Source organism: Leptonychotes weddellii, chromosome 4 (genome assembly GCF_054177405.1).
Source record: "Leptonychotes weddellii isolate Sample4059 chromosome 4, ASM5417740v2, whole genome shotgun sequence".
NCBI lineage: Eukaryota > Metazoa > Chordata > Mammalia > Carnivora > Phocidae > Leptonychotes > Leptonychotes weddellii.
Window position 1 is genome coordinate 45,956,740 of NC_138372.1, and position 19,135 is coordinate 45,975,874.

The following is a 19,135-nucleotide window of genomic DNA, read 5'->3' on the forward strand; positions in this document are numbered from 1 at the left end:
ATGTGCTAGGCAGGAGCTGTCCTGAAGCCTTTTAGCCTTATTGTGTAAAGAGCTATGTGCATTGCCTTTTTCAAAACCTCAGATTCCTTGTAGATAAAAATAGCACTAAGATCACCTCTTCATAGGACCACTGTGGGGATTAAATATGATATAAAGTACCTAGTACAAAGCACAGCATACAGTAGCTATTCAATAAATGTTATTGCCTTTTCCTCCACCATTTCTGATTAAAAGGTACTAATGCTTTTAGGCTAATTTCAGACTGCTTATCTCTATGTTTAGGATCAATAATTATAGGATTGTGGTTTGTTTTTTCTTTTTTGAGAAAATGAAAATAGAACCTTGTATAATAGTCTAAAAAAAACCCACAGAAGCCTAGAGTTTTATCATGAAAGGAAAATGGTATTCATTTTCTGTCTACTTTATAATTATCTTATGATTTCCAACAAATCATTGTCCTTTTATAGGCCAGAGTAGTACACTGAGAAAACGATGTCGGAAAAAAACGTAAAATTACTTTACACACTTTTGTTGGGTTATTGAAAGTTCAAACTACGTCACCTATAAACTTAATTTATTTAATGTATTTACATGTCCAAAACCAGGTATTTACACTAAAAGACACAGATTCAGTATAAATGAGAACCATTTAAACAAGCAAAAAAGTAATAAAATGAAGGGAAGACAAAGAGTGAGGAAATAATATACAGTTGACTCTTGAACAACACTGGTTTGAACTGCATACATATACTTATATGTGGATTTTCCTCAATGGCTACAACACAGTACTGTAAATATATTTTCCTTATAATTTTCTTAATAACATCCTTTCCTCTAGCTTACTTTATGTAAGAATACAGTATATAATACACATAACATACAAAATGTGAGTTAATCAACTGTTATCAATAAAGCTTCTGGCCAACAGTAGGCTATCAGAAGTTAAGTTTTGGAGAAATCGCAAGTTATACACAGACTTTCTATTGCACAGGGGCCAGCGCCCTAACCCTTTGATTGTTCACGGGTCAACTGTCCTAGGAAACAAGTAAGAGAAGACATTGTAATTGAGCCACAAATTTAGATCAGAGCTTCCTGATAGTTAAGACAGAAAGCTTTACAGAGCTTTTGTGGTATAATTGAAAGACAGCATTCCAATTCACCTCTAAGCAACTGTGGGAACTTGGTTTGGTTCATGACCCAAGGGAAACACAGAAAGTCCTCAATAAGAACGTTTACAAAACATAGAGGTTTCCCACACAGCCATTTCTTGACTCCAAATATAAGCAAGGATTTATAATCTACAGAGATAGGGCAAAAGTTAACAGACAATTTATATGTACCTGTTTGGACACCTGCCTTGATACTGGGATAAAATGTACTGACTTTTGTGAATAAATTATTACCACGACCCTTAGGTGATATCTCTTGAAAATCTGCCATCTTAGGTCATGTCTAGCACTATATAGTAGATAACTCAAAACTGAGATTAGCAAATGTCTGAAATGCTTATATTCCACGTTATTGACTGAAAGAAGATCAATATGCTCTATTTCAATGACCAAGGGCAATTTTGTTCCCCAGGGGACATCTGGCAATATCTGGAGACATTTTTGGTTGTCACCTCTGAGGAGCTGCTACTGCCACCTAGGGGGTAGAGGCCAGGGATGCTCCTAAACATCCTACAATGCAGGGGCGCCTGGGTGGCTCAGTCGTTAAGCGCCTGCCTTCAGCTCAGGTCATGATCCCAGGGTCCTGGGATCGAGCTCCTCATCGAGCCCCTCATCAAACCCCTCATCGAGCCCCGCATCGGGCTCCCTGCTGGGTGGGAAGCCTGCTTCTCCCTCTCCCACTCCCCCTGCTTGTGTTCCCTCTCTTGCTGTCTCTGTCAAAAAATAAATAAAATCTTTGGGGTGCCTGGGTGGCTCAGTCGTTAAGCATCTGCCTTAGGCTCAGGTCATGATCCCTGGGTCCTGGGATCGAGACCCGCATCGGGCTCCCTGTTCGGCAGGAAGCCTGCTTCTCCCTCTCCCACTCCCTCTGCTTGTGTTCCTGCTCTCTCGCTCTCTCTCTCTCTGTCAAATAAATAAATAAAATCTTTAAATAAAAACCATCCTACAATGTATAAAACAGCCTCCTCACAACAAAGAATTACCTAATCCAAAACATCAATAATCCCAAGGTTGAGAAACCCTGCTCTAGACCAGTGGTCTTCAAAAAATTTTACTTGCGGGCACCTGGGTGGCTCAGTTGGTTAAGCGACTGCCTTCAGCTCAGGTCATGATCCTGGAGTCCTGGGATCGAGTCCCACATGGGGCTCCCTGCTCAGCGGGGGGTCTGCTTCTCCCTCTGACTCTCCCCCTCTCATGCTCTCTCTCTCTCAAATAAATAAATAAATCTTTAAAAAAAAAAAAAAATTTTACTTGCACACTTCCTAAAGTAACTTTTACAACTCTGTACTCCCTTACACACTTAAGTTGATATCTAAAGTTTTTCATCATGGACTTAAATGGTTGGAAAAAATATAATTTCCAGCATATTATAAATATTGCCATTAAACGTTATAGCATGCTTTACAATGAAATCTAAACACCACAACAATTAATAGCCATCATCATCCAACAGAGAATGGATAAGAAAGAGCTCCTCTTGAAAATTCAGAAATTTGGGGGCACCTGGGTGGCTCAGTCAATTAAGCACTGGACTCTTGATTTCGCCTCAGGTCATGATTTCAGGATATTAAGATCAAGCCCTGCACAGGGCTTGGTGCTCAGTGGGGAGTCTGCTTCACTCCCCCTCCCTCTGCCCCCTACCCCAAGAGCTCCCTCTCTAATAAATAAATAAATCTTTAAAAAATATAAAATTCACACAAACAATGAATCATGGAACACTTCATCTAGAACTAATGATGTAATGTATGGGGATTAACATAAGAATAAAAAAATAAAAAAAAAATTCAGAAAATTTACATCAATTTTAGGAAAAGTAAACACATAGTATCTGAGGATCTGGAAATCAATTCCTTTAAAGACACCTGTTATGGGCTGAATTATTCCATCCCCCCCCCCCAAAAAAAGATATGTTTAAGTACTAATCTTCAGTACCTCAGAGTATGACCATATTTGGAAGTAAGGTCTTTGCAGATGTTAACCAAGTTAAAATGAGGTCACTAGCCCTAATCCAATAAGACTGTTGTCCTTATGAATAGGGGAAATTACATGCATACATAACAGGGAGAAGATGATTTGAAGACATACAGAGAGAATGCTATGTGAGGACAGAGGCAGAGACCAGACTGATGCAGTTACAAGCTAGGGAATGCCAAGGATTGCTGGCCACCACCAGCAGGTCAAAAGAAGGGAGGATATATTCCACCCAGAGTTTGAGACGGGAGTATGGCCCTGCCAACACCTTGATTTCAGATTTCTAGCCTCTAGGACTGAGACCGTCAATGTCTATTATAACACTCTTATAACAGCCTTAGGAAACTACTTCAACAATGATACCTGTTTACCTCTTGGAAAGCTCTGTCTACCTCCAGGAGTACATGTACTAGAGTTTAGGCATCAGGCATATAAATCAAAGAGATGTCTGGTTTAAAAAGTTACTTTTTTGCCTTGATGAGGCCCATTCCACTTCCATAAACAACTGACCTGCAAGAAATCTACAAACACAAGTTTTTCCTCAAAATGGATCTTTAATTTTTTTAAATCCTCAAAATAGTAAGTTCTGGATTGGCAAACTGTGCCATTAAACAGAATTCTATTGCTAATTTTTTTTTTTTTTTTTAAGATTTTATTTACTTGGGCGCCTGGGTGGCTCAGTTGGTTAAGCGACTGCCTTCGGCTCAGGTCATGATCCTGGAGTCCCTGGATCGAGTCCCGCATCGGGCTCCCTGCTCGGCGGGGAGTCTGCTTCTCCCTCTGACCCTCCCCCCTCTCATGTGCTCTCTCTCAAATAAATAAATAAAATCTTTAAAAAAAAGATTTTATTTATTTGAGAGAGACAGAGAGCGAGCACAAGCAGGCAGAGTGGCAGGCAGAGGGAGGAGAAGCAGGTTCCCCGCTGAGCAGGGAGCCCTTTGTGGGGCTCGATCCCAGGACCCTGAGATCATGACCTGAGCCGAAGGCAGATGGTTAACTGACTGAGCCACCCAGGCGCCCCTCTACTGCTAAATTTTAGATAATCTTCCTCAAACGTATTACCTTGCACTTACTTGCTCAGTTTGAAGCTGTCACTTTCTTGTCTTACAGCCAGATCTTGTGAGATCTTCCTGCAGACTATCTAAAATCAGATCTTAAAGAGATATTTGCAATGCAAAATGCTATAATTATGATTCCAGTTGGAGTTATTGTCCAATACACCTTGCCTAATAAAAATTGTTTTTTGAGGTGACAGTTTCCTGTACAACATTTTAAAAAATCAAACATTGATAGGTGAGTTGAAAAAAGGCCTTATAAGAATATTAAATACTAAGAAATCATACCTTTCTATTTTCAATTAGATACTATTAATTGTTCAAACAATAAATTTTGACAATTATAGTTTTCAATGGTATTTTATCATTTCTATTATAGGAAATGATTTATAGTTGACATGAGACATATGAGAGAAAAATGCTCAATGCTCCAGGCTCAGAACCTCAGGAAAGCTACAAACAGTGGAAAGAGGTACCAGAATGAAGACGAAACCACATTGCTACAAGGATTCTAAGGTTTGAGAGAAGTATGAGTTAATTATTTCAAGGGATGAAAATTATATACTTTAGTGAGGAAGGATAAGCTGCTGCTCCAAATATATACAGAGATTACATGAGAAAATAAGAGAAACATTAATACTGATTTAATCAGATTTCTTTGAATTGACAGTGAACTCCAAAGAGCAGGACTTCAGAACTGGACAAATCTGGGTTTAGTCCAAACTCTGTCAACGAGTTTGTTCCTTTGAGTAAGTTACAAAACCTCACTGAATCTTGTTTTTGTCATCTGTGAAATGTGGATATTACTCTTGTAATGGTATTGGGTATGTAGTAAAAGCATATGGTGTGTAAAGCATGATACTTGATTACAGAAAATGTTCAACAAGTATTAGGTTCTCCACTCTAGCAAATTAGAGAACTTCAATATTGAGAAAACGAAGAATGAACCTGACATGAGATATGAATATAACATTGGGAGTGGCTGTAACACTAAGGGAAGATTTTGTGTAATGAAATTAATCAAAAGAGGGGCGCCTGGGTGGCTCAGTCGTTAAGCGTCTGCCTTCGGCTCAGGTCATGATCCCAGGGTCCTGGGATCGAGCCCCGCATCGGGCTCCCTGCTCGGCAGGAAGCCTGCTTCTCCCTCTCCCCCTCCCTCTGCTTGTGTTCCCTCTCTCGCTGTGTCTCTCTCTGTCAAATAAATAAAATCTTTAAAAAAAAAAAAATTAATCAAAAGAAGCCCACAACCCTAGAGTTTGTTTTTACATACTTTATGGTAATTTCTTTTGACCCTTATTTTTTTTTCAAGTAGTCTCTATGCCCAACGTGGGGCTTGAACTCATGATCCTGAGATTAAGAGCAGCATGCTTACTGACTGGGCCAGCCAGGTGTCTCATTGACCTTATTTTTAAAAAAACCCTATTAAGTAGACAAAACTAGTAATATGCTCCTTTTTTTTCTTTCACAAACATGAAAACTAGATTCTAAGAAATTAAATGACTTGACAAAAGCCTTATAAGTAAGACTGTGGAAATCCTAGGTTAACACTCATTATTTCTTAATCAATACTCTTTCCATTATACCATAATTCCATGCTTACACTGATTTCAGGAACAAGCAAAAATAACAAATCAATATGATAAGACTAAGAAAGCCAGTTACCAATAAATGTTAACTAGTAGACAAAATTAAGCAACATGCTACAACCTGAAAACTACTCAATTCTCAGATTTCCTGTAAAAAAAAGTTTTGCTCTGGCCAATGTCTATGATTTAGATGGCATCAGTTTAAACCAGTACAAGTACACAGTATTTCTCGATTATAAAAAGTAGCATTATTTTTTAAATGGAAAAAAGCTATCAGAAATAAACAATGACGTTTCATAATGATCAAAAGGACTGACCTAGGGAGTAAGTGATTTGGGATCCTACTCCAGTTAACATCATGGCTCTGGACTATAGTCTTGATCTGTCAGATTTAAGGGTCAAAACCTGATCTTAGGATCCTGTACTGCAAAAAAATGTTATAAAAGCATTACTTAGGGTCATTTGATAAAATTAGAGTATGGATGGTAAAGTACATATATTAAATTTACTAAAGTTTACAGCAACTAGAATATCTCTATTCTTAGGAAAAACACACATAGGAGCAAAATACATACAAACAGAGAGATAGAGAATTCATGAGCACACAATGATAAAGCAAGAAGAATAATGTGTTTACAACTGGCGAATCCGGGCAAAAGATGTATGGGTGTTCTTTGTACTACTCTTTTTTTTTTTAAAAGATTTTATTTATTTACTTGTCAGAAAGAGAGAGAAAGAAACAAAGAGAGACAGAGCACAATCAGGGGGAGCGATAGGCAGAGGGAGAGGGAGAAGCAGGCTCCCTGTGGAGCAAGGAGCCTGATACGGGGCTCAATCCCAGGACCCTGGGATCATGACCTGAGTCGAAGGCAGACCCTTTATCAACTGAGCCACCCAGGCATCCCTCTTTGTACTACTCTTATTCTTGCACCTTTTCTGTAAGCTTGAAATTATCTCCAAGTAAGGGCGCCTGGGTGGCTCAGTCAGTTAAGCGTCTGACTCTTGATTTCAGCTCAGGTTATGATCTCAGGGTCCTGAGATCAAGCCCCAGTGTCAGGCTGCATGCTGGGAGTGGAGTCTGCTGGAGATTCTCTCTCTCCCTCTGTACCCCCTCACCCCGGGCATGTGCATATGTTCACACTCTCTTTAAAAATAAATAAAAATAGGGGCGCCTGGGTGGCTCAGTCTGTTGGGCGTCTGCCTTCGGCTCAGGTTATGATCCTGGGGTTCTGGGATTGAGTCCCGCATAGGGCTCCCTGCTAGGCGGGGAGCCTGCTTCTCCCTCTACCCCTCCCCCCTCTCATGCTCTCTCTCTGTCTCATTCTTTCTCTCTCAAATAAATAAATAAAATCTTAAAAAAAAATAAGATATTTTAAAAATAAAAATATTTTAAAAAGAAAAAAGACATTATCTCCAAGTAAAAAGTCTAAAAATAACACACTCTTTGCATAACAAATTTATATTGTTAGAAGTTAGGGTAATGGTTATCCACTAGGGCAGAATAGTGAGTATAAGAGAGCATGAGTGGGCTTTTAGTATGTTAATAATGTTATTTCTTGATTTGGAAGCATTCACAAATGTGTTCAGCTTGAGAAAAATCATTTGAGTTACACTTATGTGTACTTTCCTATAAATATATTTCAATAAAAACTTAACAAAATAAAAAAGACCTGCCAAAGGACCAGAGCAAAATTTTCTAGAGATGGAGTCTAAATACTTTTGTATTTCACTGATTGGAAAATTGAAAACACTTGCCTATGTATGTCTGTACAATCTAGACAGAACACTCTTTGAGGGCAGAGATTGTGTCTTCTTTCATCTGTAATCTATACCACCTAGTAGAAGCCTGTCATGTAATTTTTCTCAATAAATACAGTAAATAACTTACCAATAAATAATATCCTATAATATAAATTTTCATTAAGGTAATTATCTTGATCCATTTATTTTAATCAATTTAATTATCAAATTATTTATTACAAATTATTTCTCAATAAATAAATATGCTTGTTAGTTGGCACTGGGTTAAATGGAAACTATTTTTCTTTTTAATTTTAAGAGTTTATTTGAGCAAAAATCAATCTGAATCGGGCTATGCCAAACTGGAAGTGGTTAGAGTGCTCTGCCCACCTGCAGGAGCTAGAAGACTTCTATAGAGAAGTGGAAGCAAAGCAAGGAAGTTATTTGATTGGTTATACCTTAAGAATTTGCCTTATTTGGAAAGGTCTCACTGACTTTTTGTGATGGGTTGTCCTTAGGGGTTTTTTTTATTTTTTATTTTTTAAATTGAAGTATACAGTTGACACACAATGTTACAATAATTTCAGGCATAGGACATAGTGATTGGACAAGTCTATACATTATGCTATGCTCACAAGTGTACCAACCATCTGTTCCGGACAATGCTATTACAATACCAGTGACTTCCCTATGCCGTACCTGACATACCTGTGACTTAATTCATTCCATAACTGGAAGCCTGTATCTCTAATTGGGAACCATTTTAAGATCACATTAATTTAATGTTACAGTTGAATTACTTTGCCTTTGTACCCAATTCTTTTATCTTGAAATTACCCTCTTGTAAAACATTGTTCTTATCCCTACCCAAAAAACACTGTTAAAGAAAATTAAACTTAGTTTGAGGATTCTGTAATAGTCCTTCGTGTACACAGTGAAAAAACAGAGGAAGAACAATCTTGGCTGGAGGCTGAGAAAGATCATTTAACTCACACTTTTCACAACTCTTAATATTTTTCTCCTGTTAATCAGTTTCCATGTTAGGACCCAAAAACATGTTTCAAGGGTCATTTAGATGTCCTCTCTGATCAGAACTTAGAAGTGATTCACCATGACTACTCCACTAGCCCTTGTATGTTTTAAAAAGGCAATTAAAAGAAAAACTTCCCATGGACAGACATAGCCTCATGAGCACTGGGCTGGGACAGCAGAATCTATCCCAGCTCTCAGCTAGATACCGGTGTCATGTACAAATTATACATCCATATGCAGCCACCCTGTGACTCATCTTTGTCTCAGAAACTTTATTTTCTTCTTAAAATCATGACAATGATTTAAAGTCATTTATTTATTAATCCACATTTTATATATGTACCCGCATTCAATACGGTACTTGGTTTCTTTTCTCCAAATGAATAATCATATCATTCCCTTTTATAGAAAACCTTCCTTTTATTGTTATTGCTCTTTGACTTACATCAACTATGAGTACTTACCTGATAAGCCATGATAGTACCATAATAGCTCCAAGTCCTTTTACTTCCTACTAGTCTGATCATTTGACTTTTTAGGTTTATAAACTTACTTATGAATAATTGCACAAGTGGATTCAACCTTATTTTACACAAGAGACTCCGAAATGAAGGGCAAAGCTCTTTTGGGCAGAAACTATTCTTTTTAGTTGCATAATTTCCTTCAAAATCCTCATACCTGCAAAGAACCCTACAGGCTAGAAAATGCTTTTTTGAGATAGGTGGCTGCCTGCTTCCTAATTTAGTTAGATACCTGAGTCAAACAGTACTCACAGATTTCTAATATCTTTCATATAAATGGTTGAGTATCTGGAAGCTGAGTTTGCTTTATATGTTAACTCTATTCTGTGTTCCGAAAGCACAATATAAAAGACTGAAATGTAAAACAGACAAATCAGAGTATACTTATAAATTAACTAAAAAAAAAGTTCCTTTAACACATCTAAATTAAATATATGTATACATATTAAGCAATATTTACTATACAAATCATATATATACATATATGTAAAACCTATTACTGTTTATATGGTAAAACTTCACTACTTCAGAATAGTAGCTAAATGCCAATTATAAAAGTTTAACACAACTTATTTTCAAGTATCTTTGTTGACTATAACTGGGCTAGTAGTGTGCCAAAATATAAAGATATAAAAAGATAAAAGAAGATCTGCTTTTTAAAATATATATGAATTCATAATCAAGAGGTCAATTATTTGAATATGCTGAAAAACACGGAACTGTTTTGCTATAAGAAAAACAATTCCTGGGCGCCTGGGTGGCTCAGTTGGTTAAGCAACTGCCTTCGGCTCAGGTCATGATCCCTGGGTCCTGGGATAGAGTCCCGCATTGGGCTCCCCCCTCCTCAGCAGGGAGCCTGCTTCTCCCTCTCCCTGCCACTCCCCCTGCCTGTTCTCTCTCTCTCTCTGTCAAATAAATAAATAAAATCTTAAAAAAAAAAGGGGGGGCGCCTGGGTGGCTCAGTTGGTTGAGTGACTGCCTTCGGCTCAGGTCATGATCCTGGAGTCCCTGGATCGAGTCCCGCAAGCAGGGAGCCCGCTTCTCCCTCTGACCCTCCCCCCTCTCATGTGTGCTCTCTCTCTCTCTCATTCTGTCTCAAATAAATAAAATCTTAAAAAAAAAAAAAAGGAAAGAAAAACAATTTTTAATCTCATTTACATAATGAATCTGTTTGAGAGACTTTATTTAAAAAGAAAACATCAATTACTGTCTTATTTCCTGCCTAATACATAAATCAGTATATATTCAATAGGTGCTCTTTTCTCAAAATAATACCATGTAATTGCCATCATTATGTACCATGCCAAATAAGAAGGCTAACTAGTTCCAATATACTCTGTCTGCCTCCCTTCCAACACATACCCCTATAGAAGACCAATCAGAACAATTCATTAGTTTTTATCTGGCATTCCACATATTTTAGAATTCAGAAGCTCCTCAAAATCATTAGGCTGAGGGTGGTATCTATTATCAAAACATCTCTATAATACTTTAAAAAAAAAAAAGAAAGAAAATATTGATGCGTATTTAAAATCCTAACTGTACTGTTTTCATACTTATGATGTACCTAAGTTTATCTTACAACTGTATAATATGGGTGATACAACTTCTCATTGGACCTAACGGGGCTAACAGTCCCATTTTAAGTTCTTTTCGAGTAATTAAAAATCTAAGTTAAGAAGCATCTCTACATAAGCTACATAAACTGATTTTTAAAAAAATGAATGAATATATAAAACTCTCCAGTTCACAAAACTATTAACATTTTTCTTAAATTAACAACCCTTAGCTAGTTCTCCAATTTAAGTTGTTCTAGAGACTGAATAATGTTTTAACTCAAGAAAAAGCACACATTTATTAGTTTTAGTGATCATACACTGATTTATGAAGTACTGTTTCAAAAATTGTTTTTAAAAACATGTTTCTGGAAGTCTTACCATGAGCTGTGTAGTTTGTACAGTTAACTGGTTCTTGTGTAGCATCATTTATTTTTGGATCTTTACAAATATATGTGAGAAAAGTTAAGGAAATATGAACCACATCCCAACACAAAACATTATCATCTTATCTTTAATATCTTGTATTATATACTCATGTTTACATTCACACGTTAAAAAAAAAGCTGTTGGCCCAAAGCAACAAGCACAACCACAAATATACCTTTAGCGTCACTAAATACTACTTGAACATTAATTTATTACAGGAAAAGTATATTAACTTAATACATATTAAAAGCTCTAGCAAAGGATGCCATCCTTAAAGAACATCAGTCAGCACAAAGCATAAAGGAAAATTGGAAATTAAAATCTTTACCAAATTATTGTAAGAGAGCTTCACGTTGGAAAAAATCAGTTTCCAGAGATTTGACTGAACTAATTTATGGGGCCCCATAGTATTGTCACATACATAACTGCACGTAGCACAAATAACCCTGTGAAGTAGATACTATTATTCCCATATTACAGAAGCACAAACTGAGGCTCAAAGTTTGAGAGACCTATCCAAAGTCATGTAAAAAGTGATAGAGAGTAAAATCAGGTTTCCTGATTCCAAACCTAGAGCATTAGACTGCAGAGAAGATAGTTCTTTTAAGTGAGTCTACATGGTCTCCCCAACAGGATCTTAAGTTTTGAAAACAGGTATAATAACTGTCCTCTAATTTCAAAACACGCGTGGGCAGTTTTTGTTTCCTAAATATTTTATTGTCACTAAAATGGGATAAATAAGGTTTTCACGTCTCTGGAAACAGAGAACCTGACACCTCTTTAAGGTTTTTTAAGCACTACTGGAAACTTCATCTTGATGCCAGGAGTAACAGACATTTTCCAGTTTTCATCACCAAATGCTCAGCCACACCTCTCTAAAGTTCAAATCGTACAACTCTTAATACCATCCAATTATTTCTTAGAATCGCTCTGACATTTTTGCCAAAAAAGACTCAACTTACTAGGTCTGTGATTCTCAAACTTCAAGCGTAACAGTATTCAGTATTCAGTAAATTAGAGCTATTGTGTAAGCATCTAATAATGGCTGTCTCTCTCCGACTTACATAAAAATACTATATGATAGAATTTTCTTAATTTTAAAATTTTGTCTCAAGTCTTTCTTATATCTCTGGCTTCTGTTATTAATTTTTCTGCTCTACAACTTCTATTAAATGATCTAATTTTGTACAAAAGTAGCTATTTTACTTTGACTGTAACTCCCATTTCATATGGATCATCAGAGCTATTACAATGAACAGATCCACTTAACCCCTTCAGCCTGTTTCCACATCTGTAAATAAATTACAGATAGTCCTTACTATGTGCCAGGCATTGTTTTATGTGATTCACTTGCACTACTTTCTCACAACAAACCTTTAAGTTGGTACCACTGTTATCTACATTTTTACTCAAGAGAAAACAGAGTTCAAATAACTGGCCCACAGTTACAACACGGAGCAGGAGTTTGCCCCCTGACAGTCTGGCATCTCACGGAGTTTGAGGATAATGTAAGGCAATAAGCAAAGAGTTAATGATAACTGGGCAATATACAAGGAATATATCGTTATTAACTACTTATTTGTCTCGGCCCCCAAGTCAGCTAACTTCTAGGGTGGAGCCTATTAATCTTTTTATTACTAGTGCCTAGAACAGGGCTTGGCATACTTCAGGATCTAGGTGTTTGTTGAACAAATAAGCCCACCGCTAATTAATTAATTAATAATAAAAACTGGTGGATCAGAAGAGGAAGCGCTAACAATCAATCTTTTTATTACTAGTGCCTAGAACAGGGCCTGGCATACTTCAGGATCTAGGTGTTTGTTGAACAAATAAGCCCACCGGTAATTAATTAATAATAATAATAATAGGTGGATCAGAAGAGGAAGCGCTAACAATAAGTAAAATCCCAAGGAAATCACACAGGGTGACCGCTGTCCTTCCCACCCCCACATCTTTTTTCACATCCCAAAGTCCGTCGGTCATTAAAAGCCACAAGTCACCAATCCCTTAAAGACAACCCTGGCCCGTGTTGAGGGCCGCGACCCACTCGCGACCCCTAATCTACCTCACCCCCAAGGCGGAGGGGGGGGCTCCTCACAGAGGATATTGTCCCAATTTGAGGTCCTCGCACTTAAGCGTCTCCTCGCCGCCGGCGGCGGCGATGGCAGCAGCTCCCCAAGGTCCCGTGGTGACTGACACGAACCACAGGACACCGAGGAGCTGGGCGGCCACGGCCTCCGGAGCAGCCGGCCAGGTGGCCGCCATGCTGGGGACCGACGCGTCCCCCACTACTTCCGGTTCCGCCTTTGCCTAGGCGGGGACGGGAGAAGGGCGGAGGGAGCGAGGCTCTTAAAGGGACCGTGCCTCGGTTGGAGGCTGGTTTTTTCCCCTACAGGGCCGCGGATATACCTGGGAGAGCTGTGATTTGTCTTTGAGGTCCGCAAGAAGGCTGGCTTTGAGAATCAGCGGCCCTGCATCCACTGCTTCCCGAGCTAACCCTGCTGTGACTTTTCCACCTACAAATGTGCCAGCGGCATCCCGGAGATTGTTAAGCGCTTTACAAACATTATTTGGTTAAGCCTGGTAGGATTTGGGTTTACAGATAATGAGCCCGGCTCAACGACGCTAAAAAACATGTCGACCTTAGTTACTGAGTTGGGATCAAATTGATATTTGCCCGATTTCAGAATCTGTGCTCTTACTTTTATGATATAATGACCTATCTGTTCGCTTAGAGAAGAACTTATGGAAGGCTCTTAAACAGAACTTAAGGACTCCATCAGAAAAATAGGCATTACACTTATTTTTAGTAGTGGACATTTATGCGAGCGAGAGGGCCTGTAAGAAAAGGATATTAAAGAATTTACGACTACACTAAGTGAAAAGTTGGAGGTTTTTTCCTCCATCTCTTCTTTCTAAATTTCTGTATATTCTAAAAATTCTGTAGTGGGGATATCTTTTATCCTGGGCAACACGTTTACTTTCTTTAGTGAAAGTTTAAGCCATCTTTTCTTTTTTTTTTTTTTTAACGTAAAAATATTTGAATTTGGTGTCTTCTCATTCATAGTAGCACTAATTTTGAAGAATTGCATCATGCAGTGGTTCTCAAATTTTAGGGCGTATCAGTTACCTGGAAGCTTTGTTATAACACCAAGAATGGGACCCACCCTCAGTTTATGATTATGAAAATTTAGGGTGGGGCAGGGTAATTTGCATATGTAACGAGTTTCCAAGTGATGCTGAGATTGCTAGTCCAGAACCACACTTTAAGAAGCATCGGATAATGTATTATTGGAAGTATCATTTTGGAATAGGAGAACATGAAATTATTTGCAGTAATATTTTAGTATTGAAATTACAGTTAAAATTTTTCTTAAACCACTTTTTCGGCATTACTATGCTATTTTTATTTTTATTTTTATTTTGAAGATTTTATTTAAAGTAATCTCTACACCCAAGTTGGGGTTTGAACCTACAAGCTGGAGATCAAGAGTCGCAGGCACCCCAACTATGGTATTTTTAAATTAAAATATTTATGCTTAATTAAAGATTTAAGTGATAGGAAATTTGAAATTTACTAGTTCAATTTTTAAACTTTCTGTTTTAAGTTGACTTCTCTCTTTTTTCTCTTTCCTCCCTTTATTCTTTTCTTTTCTCTCTCTTCCCCTCCATAGAAATATTTATCAAGCATTTACTATGTGCCCAACATCAGGCAAGACCCTACAGACTCAAAAAAGGAAGAGACAAGAACCTAGTAATTAAACACGTTATGTTTACTAGGGGAAAAGCTAAACAGTTAAAGTACTATTTGACAATTGTTAAAATAGAAGCTTGTACTAGTTACTGTAGTAGGACAAGGGTTTGGATTAAGATATTCCCCCCAAAACAGTACTTGGTACACAATGTTTTGTCACTAGATAAGAATAATTAAAAATGTTGTGACTCTGTCACTAGTCATAAGAATAATTAAAAATCCAGGCCAAACTGGAGGAACAGAGTTGTATCTTCATAGGATACATGACCATCTAAAAACATACAGCCTAGAAAACTATTAAGTTAAAATAATACCGATAATATATATAACGTACAACTCAACTACCATCTCTCAGCTTCATCCTGAGATGAAATTTAGCAAAGGGGTTGGGGTCAAGGATTAGCTAAAATCCAGGGATACGTTTCAGAATATCTGCTACCTTATTATCTGGTAATAAAAGACACTGACTTTGCATTTTGACTACCATTTTAATACACTTTCAAAATGTTCTGCTTTGATTTTCAAAATCCAATCTAAAGATAATCAGGATGTGAAAGGAAGACTTTCTAGTCCGAGTTTATTGAAATTACAACAAAATTAGGTATTTTCCTGATGACTGCAGGAATATTGCTGATCTTTGTGTCATTTTTCATATAGATTTGAACAATTAACTATCTGAAAATGCTTATGCTTTGCTGATTAATCCCATTACAAAATCTATTTTTATGGTTCTAATGATTATCTTCATTCTCTCCTACAATGTATAAACTGAAAAGAACAAAAGAGTCTCCCACAAAAGTAAAGAAACAATACAGAATTTTTAACTCTTGAACCAATGGTACACTTAAAAATTCACTTTCTCAGGTCACTGCCCACATTCTCCACCAAAAATACAAATAAATAACCCCTCACCGAAAAAATCACTTTCTCTTCTTACTGCCCCTTAATCTATTTTCTTATGGTTTGTAAAATACATTACTTTATTTCTTTGCACACATAGTCTCTGATCACATGATTACTACATCTTCTCATTTTAGTAAGTTCTTAAATCTCAATCCTAGGTATGTTTTCAATGCCAAATTTCTTTGTCACATAAAAATTATATAGAATTCTGTAGGAAGCAAAAGACATGAATAGCGCAGTCCAATATGGAAATTGCTGTATAGAAGCATTAGGGGGCGCCTGGGTGGCTCAGTTGGTTAAGAGACTGCCTTCGGCTCAGGTCATGATCCTGGAGTCCCTGGATTGAGTCCCGCATCAGGCTCCCTGCTCGGCAGGGAGTCTGCTTCTCCCTCTGATCCTCCCCCTCTCATGCGCTCTCTCTCTCTCTCTCATTCTCTCTCTCTCAAATAAATAAATAAAATCTTTAAAAAAAAAAAAAGAAGCATTAGGAAAGATTACCAGTGAAGACTGAAAAAAGTTCCTCTGGGATTTAAGGGCTCTGCACATTGGCTCTTTCCATTGCTAAGATTTTAGTATAGACCTTATTACATTAACAGATAGTTTCACCTATCACAAAACTTCCTGAGGAAACCAACCTGGGGGTGCCTAGCTGGCTCAGTGGGTAGAGCGTACAATGCTTGATCTTGGGGGTGTGAGTTTGAGCCTCACATTGGGTGTAGAGATTACTTAAAAAAATAAATAAATAAAATCTTTGGGAGGGGGAAGAAGAAGAAGAAAAGAAACCAACCTGACTCCCATTTCCATGGTTAGGACAGAAACATTAAGAGGTAAAAGATTGTTACCCTCCAAAAAATTTTCTTTTTCATTTGACTGTGATGGGCAATTTTTTCCTCTTGTGATAAATTCATAATATCAAAGCTCTAGTAGATTTTTATTTTAAGGTTTATTTATTTATTTTTAGTAATCTCTACACCCAATGTGGGTCTTGAACTCACAACCCCCAGATCAAGAGTAGCATGCCCTGAGCCAGGCAGGGTCCCTGGTAGATATTTAGCATATCTGGAATCCTACTACATCCATGCTGTTGTCTCTCAAGTACTTCCGATTGTGTCCTCTCTTTGGTACACCAGTCTAACTGCCTACTATCTAATTAACTTTGACATCACTCAATAAAGCCTACTCTATGCGTAGGACCTAAAACTGACTCCCAGAGTCTGCTTCTCAAAAAAACAACACAGAATAAGTTGACTTTTCTCATTGTCACCACCAATATCCCTTCTATCAGGTTCAAAATTTAGAATCATCTTTACACTTTAGTTTTCTCCTTATTCTTCAGTAATCCCTTTATCTAAACAGTAAGGAACTGATATTTTTGTGTTCATTTTTCAATCCTATATTCTTACCCTATTTCAGGTATTTATCATTTCCCATTTACATTGCCATAGTGGCTTCTTCCTCCTTTTTGATTATAAGCCCTCTCTCTAAGTTTGCCAATCCATTTTTTTAATACTGCTTCTGATTAATCTTTCATCAAAAAAAGAAAAACCTGTTATATCATATTCAAAATCTTATTCAAAATCCCACTTAAGCTCCTTGGCATTGTTGACCTTGAAAATAAAATGGTCAGTTATTTTACTAGCAAAATGGGTTTTTTCAGAAATAGCAGAGGAATTGCAATTTGAGACATGCAAGCTATGACAACCATCGACAAATCAGGAGAACAAAAGAGATGAATGTTACTTTATAGAGAAAAAGGAGGAAGCTGGGAGGGGCTGCTTTGAACAAGGGTCCATTTGAGGCAAGTGAGAGTTCAGGGTGGTGATGGTTTCTCATCAGCTGACTTGTGGCAGTTTCTCATTGGCTGGCCTATTGCTGGGCAAGGAGAAAATCTTCCTTCCTCTTGCTGGGGTAGTAAAGTAGGCTTCTTTTGAGGGTCTGCAATTGACCTCAAGTTGGTAGGGCATGAGCCCTTCCTCTTCAGGCCTCCTTACTCTATTTTAAATCTTTATTCTGGGGCACCTGGGTGGCTCAGTTGTTAAGCGTCTGCCTTCGGCTCAGGTCATGATCCCAGGGTCCTAGGTTCGAGTCCCACATCGGGCTCCCTGCTCAGTGGGAAGCCTGCTTCTCCCTCTCCCACTCCCCCTGCTTGTGTTCCCTCTCTCGCTGTGCCTCTCTCTGTCAAATAAATAAATAAAAATCCTTAAAAAAAAATTAAAAAAAAAATCTTTATTCAGTTACAAAGCATTTAGCCAAAGGAGTTGAAAACTTATGTCCATGCAAAAACCTGCACATAGATGTTTATAGCAGCTTTAGTCATCATTGCCAAAACTTGGAAGAAATTAAGATATCCTTCAGTAGGTGAATATATAAACTGTGGTACATCCAGACAATGGCATATTATTCAGTGCTTAAAAAAAAAAGAGCTATAGGGCGCCTGGGTGGCTCAGTTGGTTAAGCGACTGCCTTCGGCTCAGGTCATAATCCTGGAGTCCCGGGATCGAGTCCCGCATCGGGCTCCCTGCTCAGCAGGGAGTCTGCTTCTCCCTCTGACCCTCCCCCCTCTCATGTGCTCTCTCTCTCTCATTCTCTCTCTCAAATAAATAAAAAAAAAATCTTTAAAAAAAAAAAAAAAGAGCTATAAGCCATGAGAAAATGTAGAGGAATCTTAAATGCATATTTCTAAAATAGTTTTTTTAAAAAGATTTATTTATTTGTTTTTAGAGACAGAGTGTGAACACAGCAGGGAGAGGCTAAGGGAGAGGGGGAGAATCCCAAGCAGACCCCACACCTAGTGGAGCCGGACACAGAGATTGATCCCAGGACCCTGAGACCATAACCCCAGCTGAAACCGAGAGTCCAGCACCCAACTGCTTGTGCCATCTGGGTGCCCAACCATGCCACCCAGGCGCCCCTTAAATGCATATCTCTAAGTAAAAGAAGCCAATGTAAAAATGCTATACACTGGGCGCCTGGGTGGCTCAGTTGGTTAAGCGACTGCCTTCGGCTCAGGTCATGATCCCAGAGTCCCGGGATCAAGTCCCGCATCGGGCTCCCTGCTCGGCAGGGAGTCTGCTTCTCCCTCTGACCCTCCCCCCTCTCATGTGCTTGCTCTCTCTCATTCTCTCTCTCTCAAATAAATAAAATCTTAAAAAAAAAAATGCTATACACTATATGATTCCAACTATCTGACATTTTGGAAAAGGCAAAACTACAGAGAGAATAAAAAGATCAGTGGCTGCCAGGAGTTAGGGGTGGGGTGGGAGATGAATAGGCAGAGCCCAAGAGGGTTTTTGAGGCAGTGAAAATATTCTATGTGATACTGTAATGGTGGATACATGTCACTATACATTTGTTTAAGCCCATAGAAGGTTCAACACCAAGAGCGAGCCTTAATGTAAGCAGTGGACTTTGGGTGATTA

General features: G+C 38.1%; 1 protein-coding gene across 2 annotated transcripts in view; it reads right to left on the reverse strand.

The window, feature by feature from the left end:
- The window catches only part of TM2D1 (TM2 domain containing 1), a 43,774-nt gene extending 30,413 nt beyond the window's left edge, over window positions 1-13,361 (reverse strand). For both annotated transcript variants that reach the window (XR_014144512.1, XM_081817001.1), the window contains exons 1-2: window positions 13,163-13,361; window positions 11,012-11,081 (exon numbers count right to left, since the gene is read on the reverse strand). Coding sequence is in view for 1 of the 2 variants with exons in the window: in XM_081817001.1 (XP_081673127.1) it covers window positions 11,012-11,081; window positions 13,163-13,324 (232 nt within the window). In the remaining variant the exon portion in view is untranslated. The remainder of the gene's footprint in view (window positions 1-11,011; window positions 11,082-13,162) is intronic.
- Window positions 13,362-19,135: the final 5,774 nt, after the last annotated feature.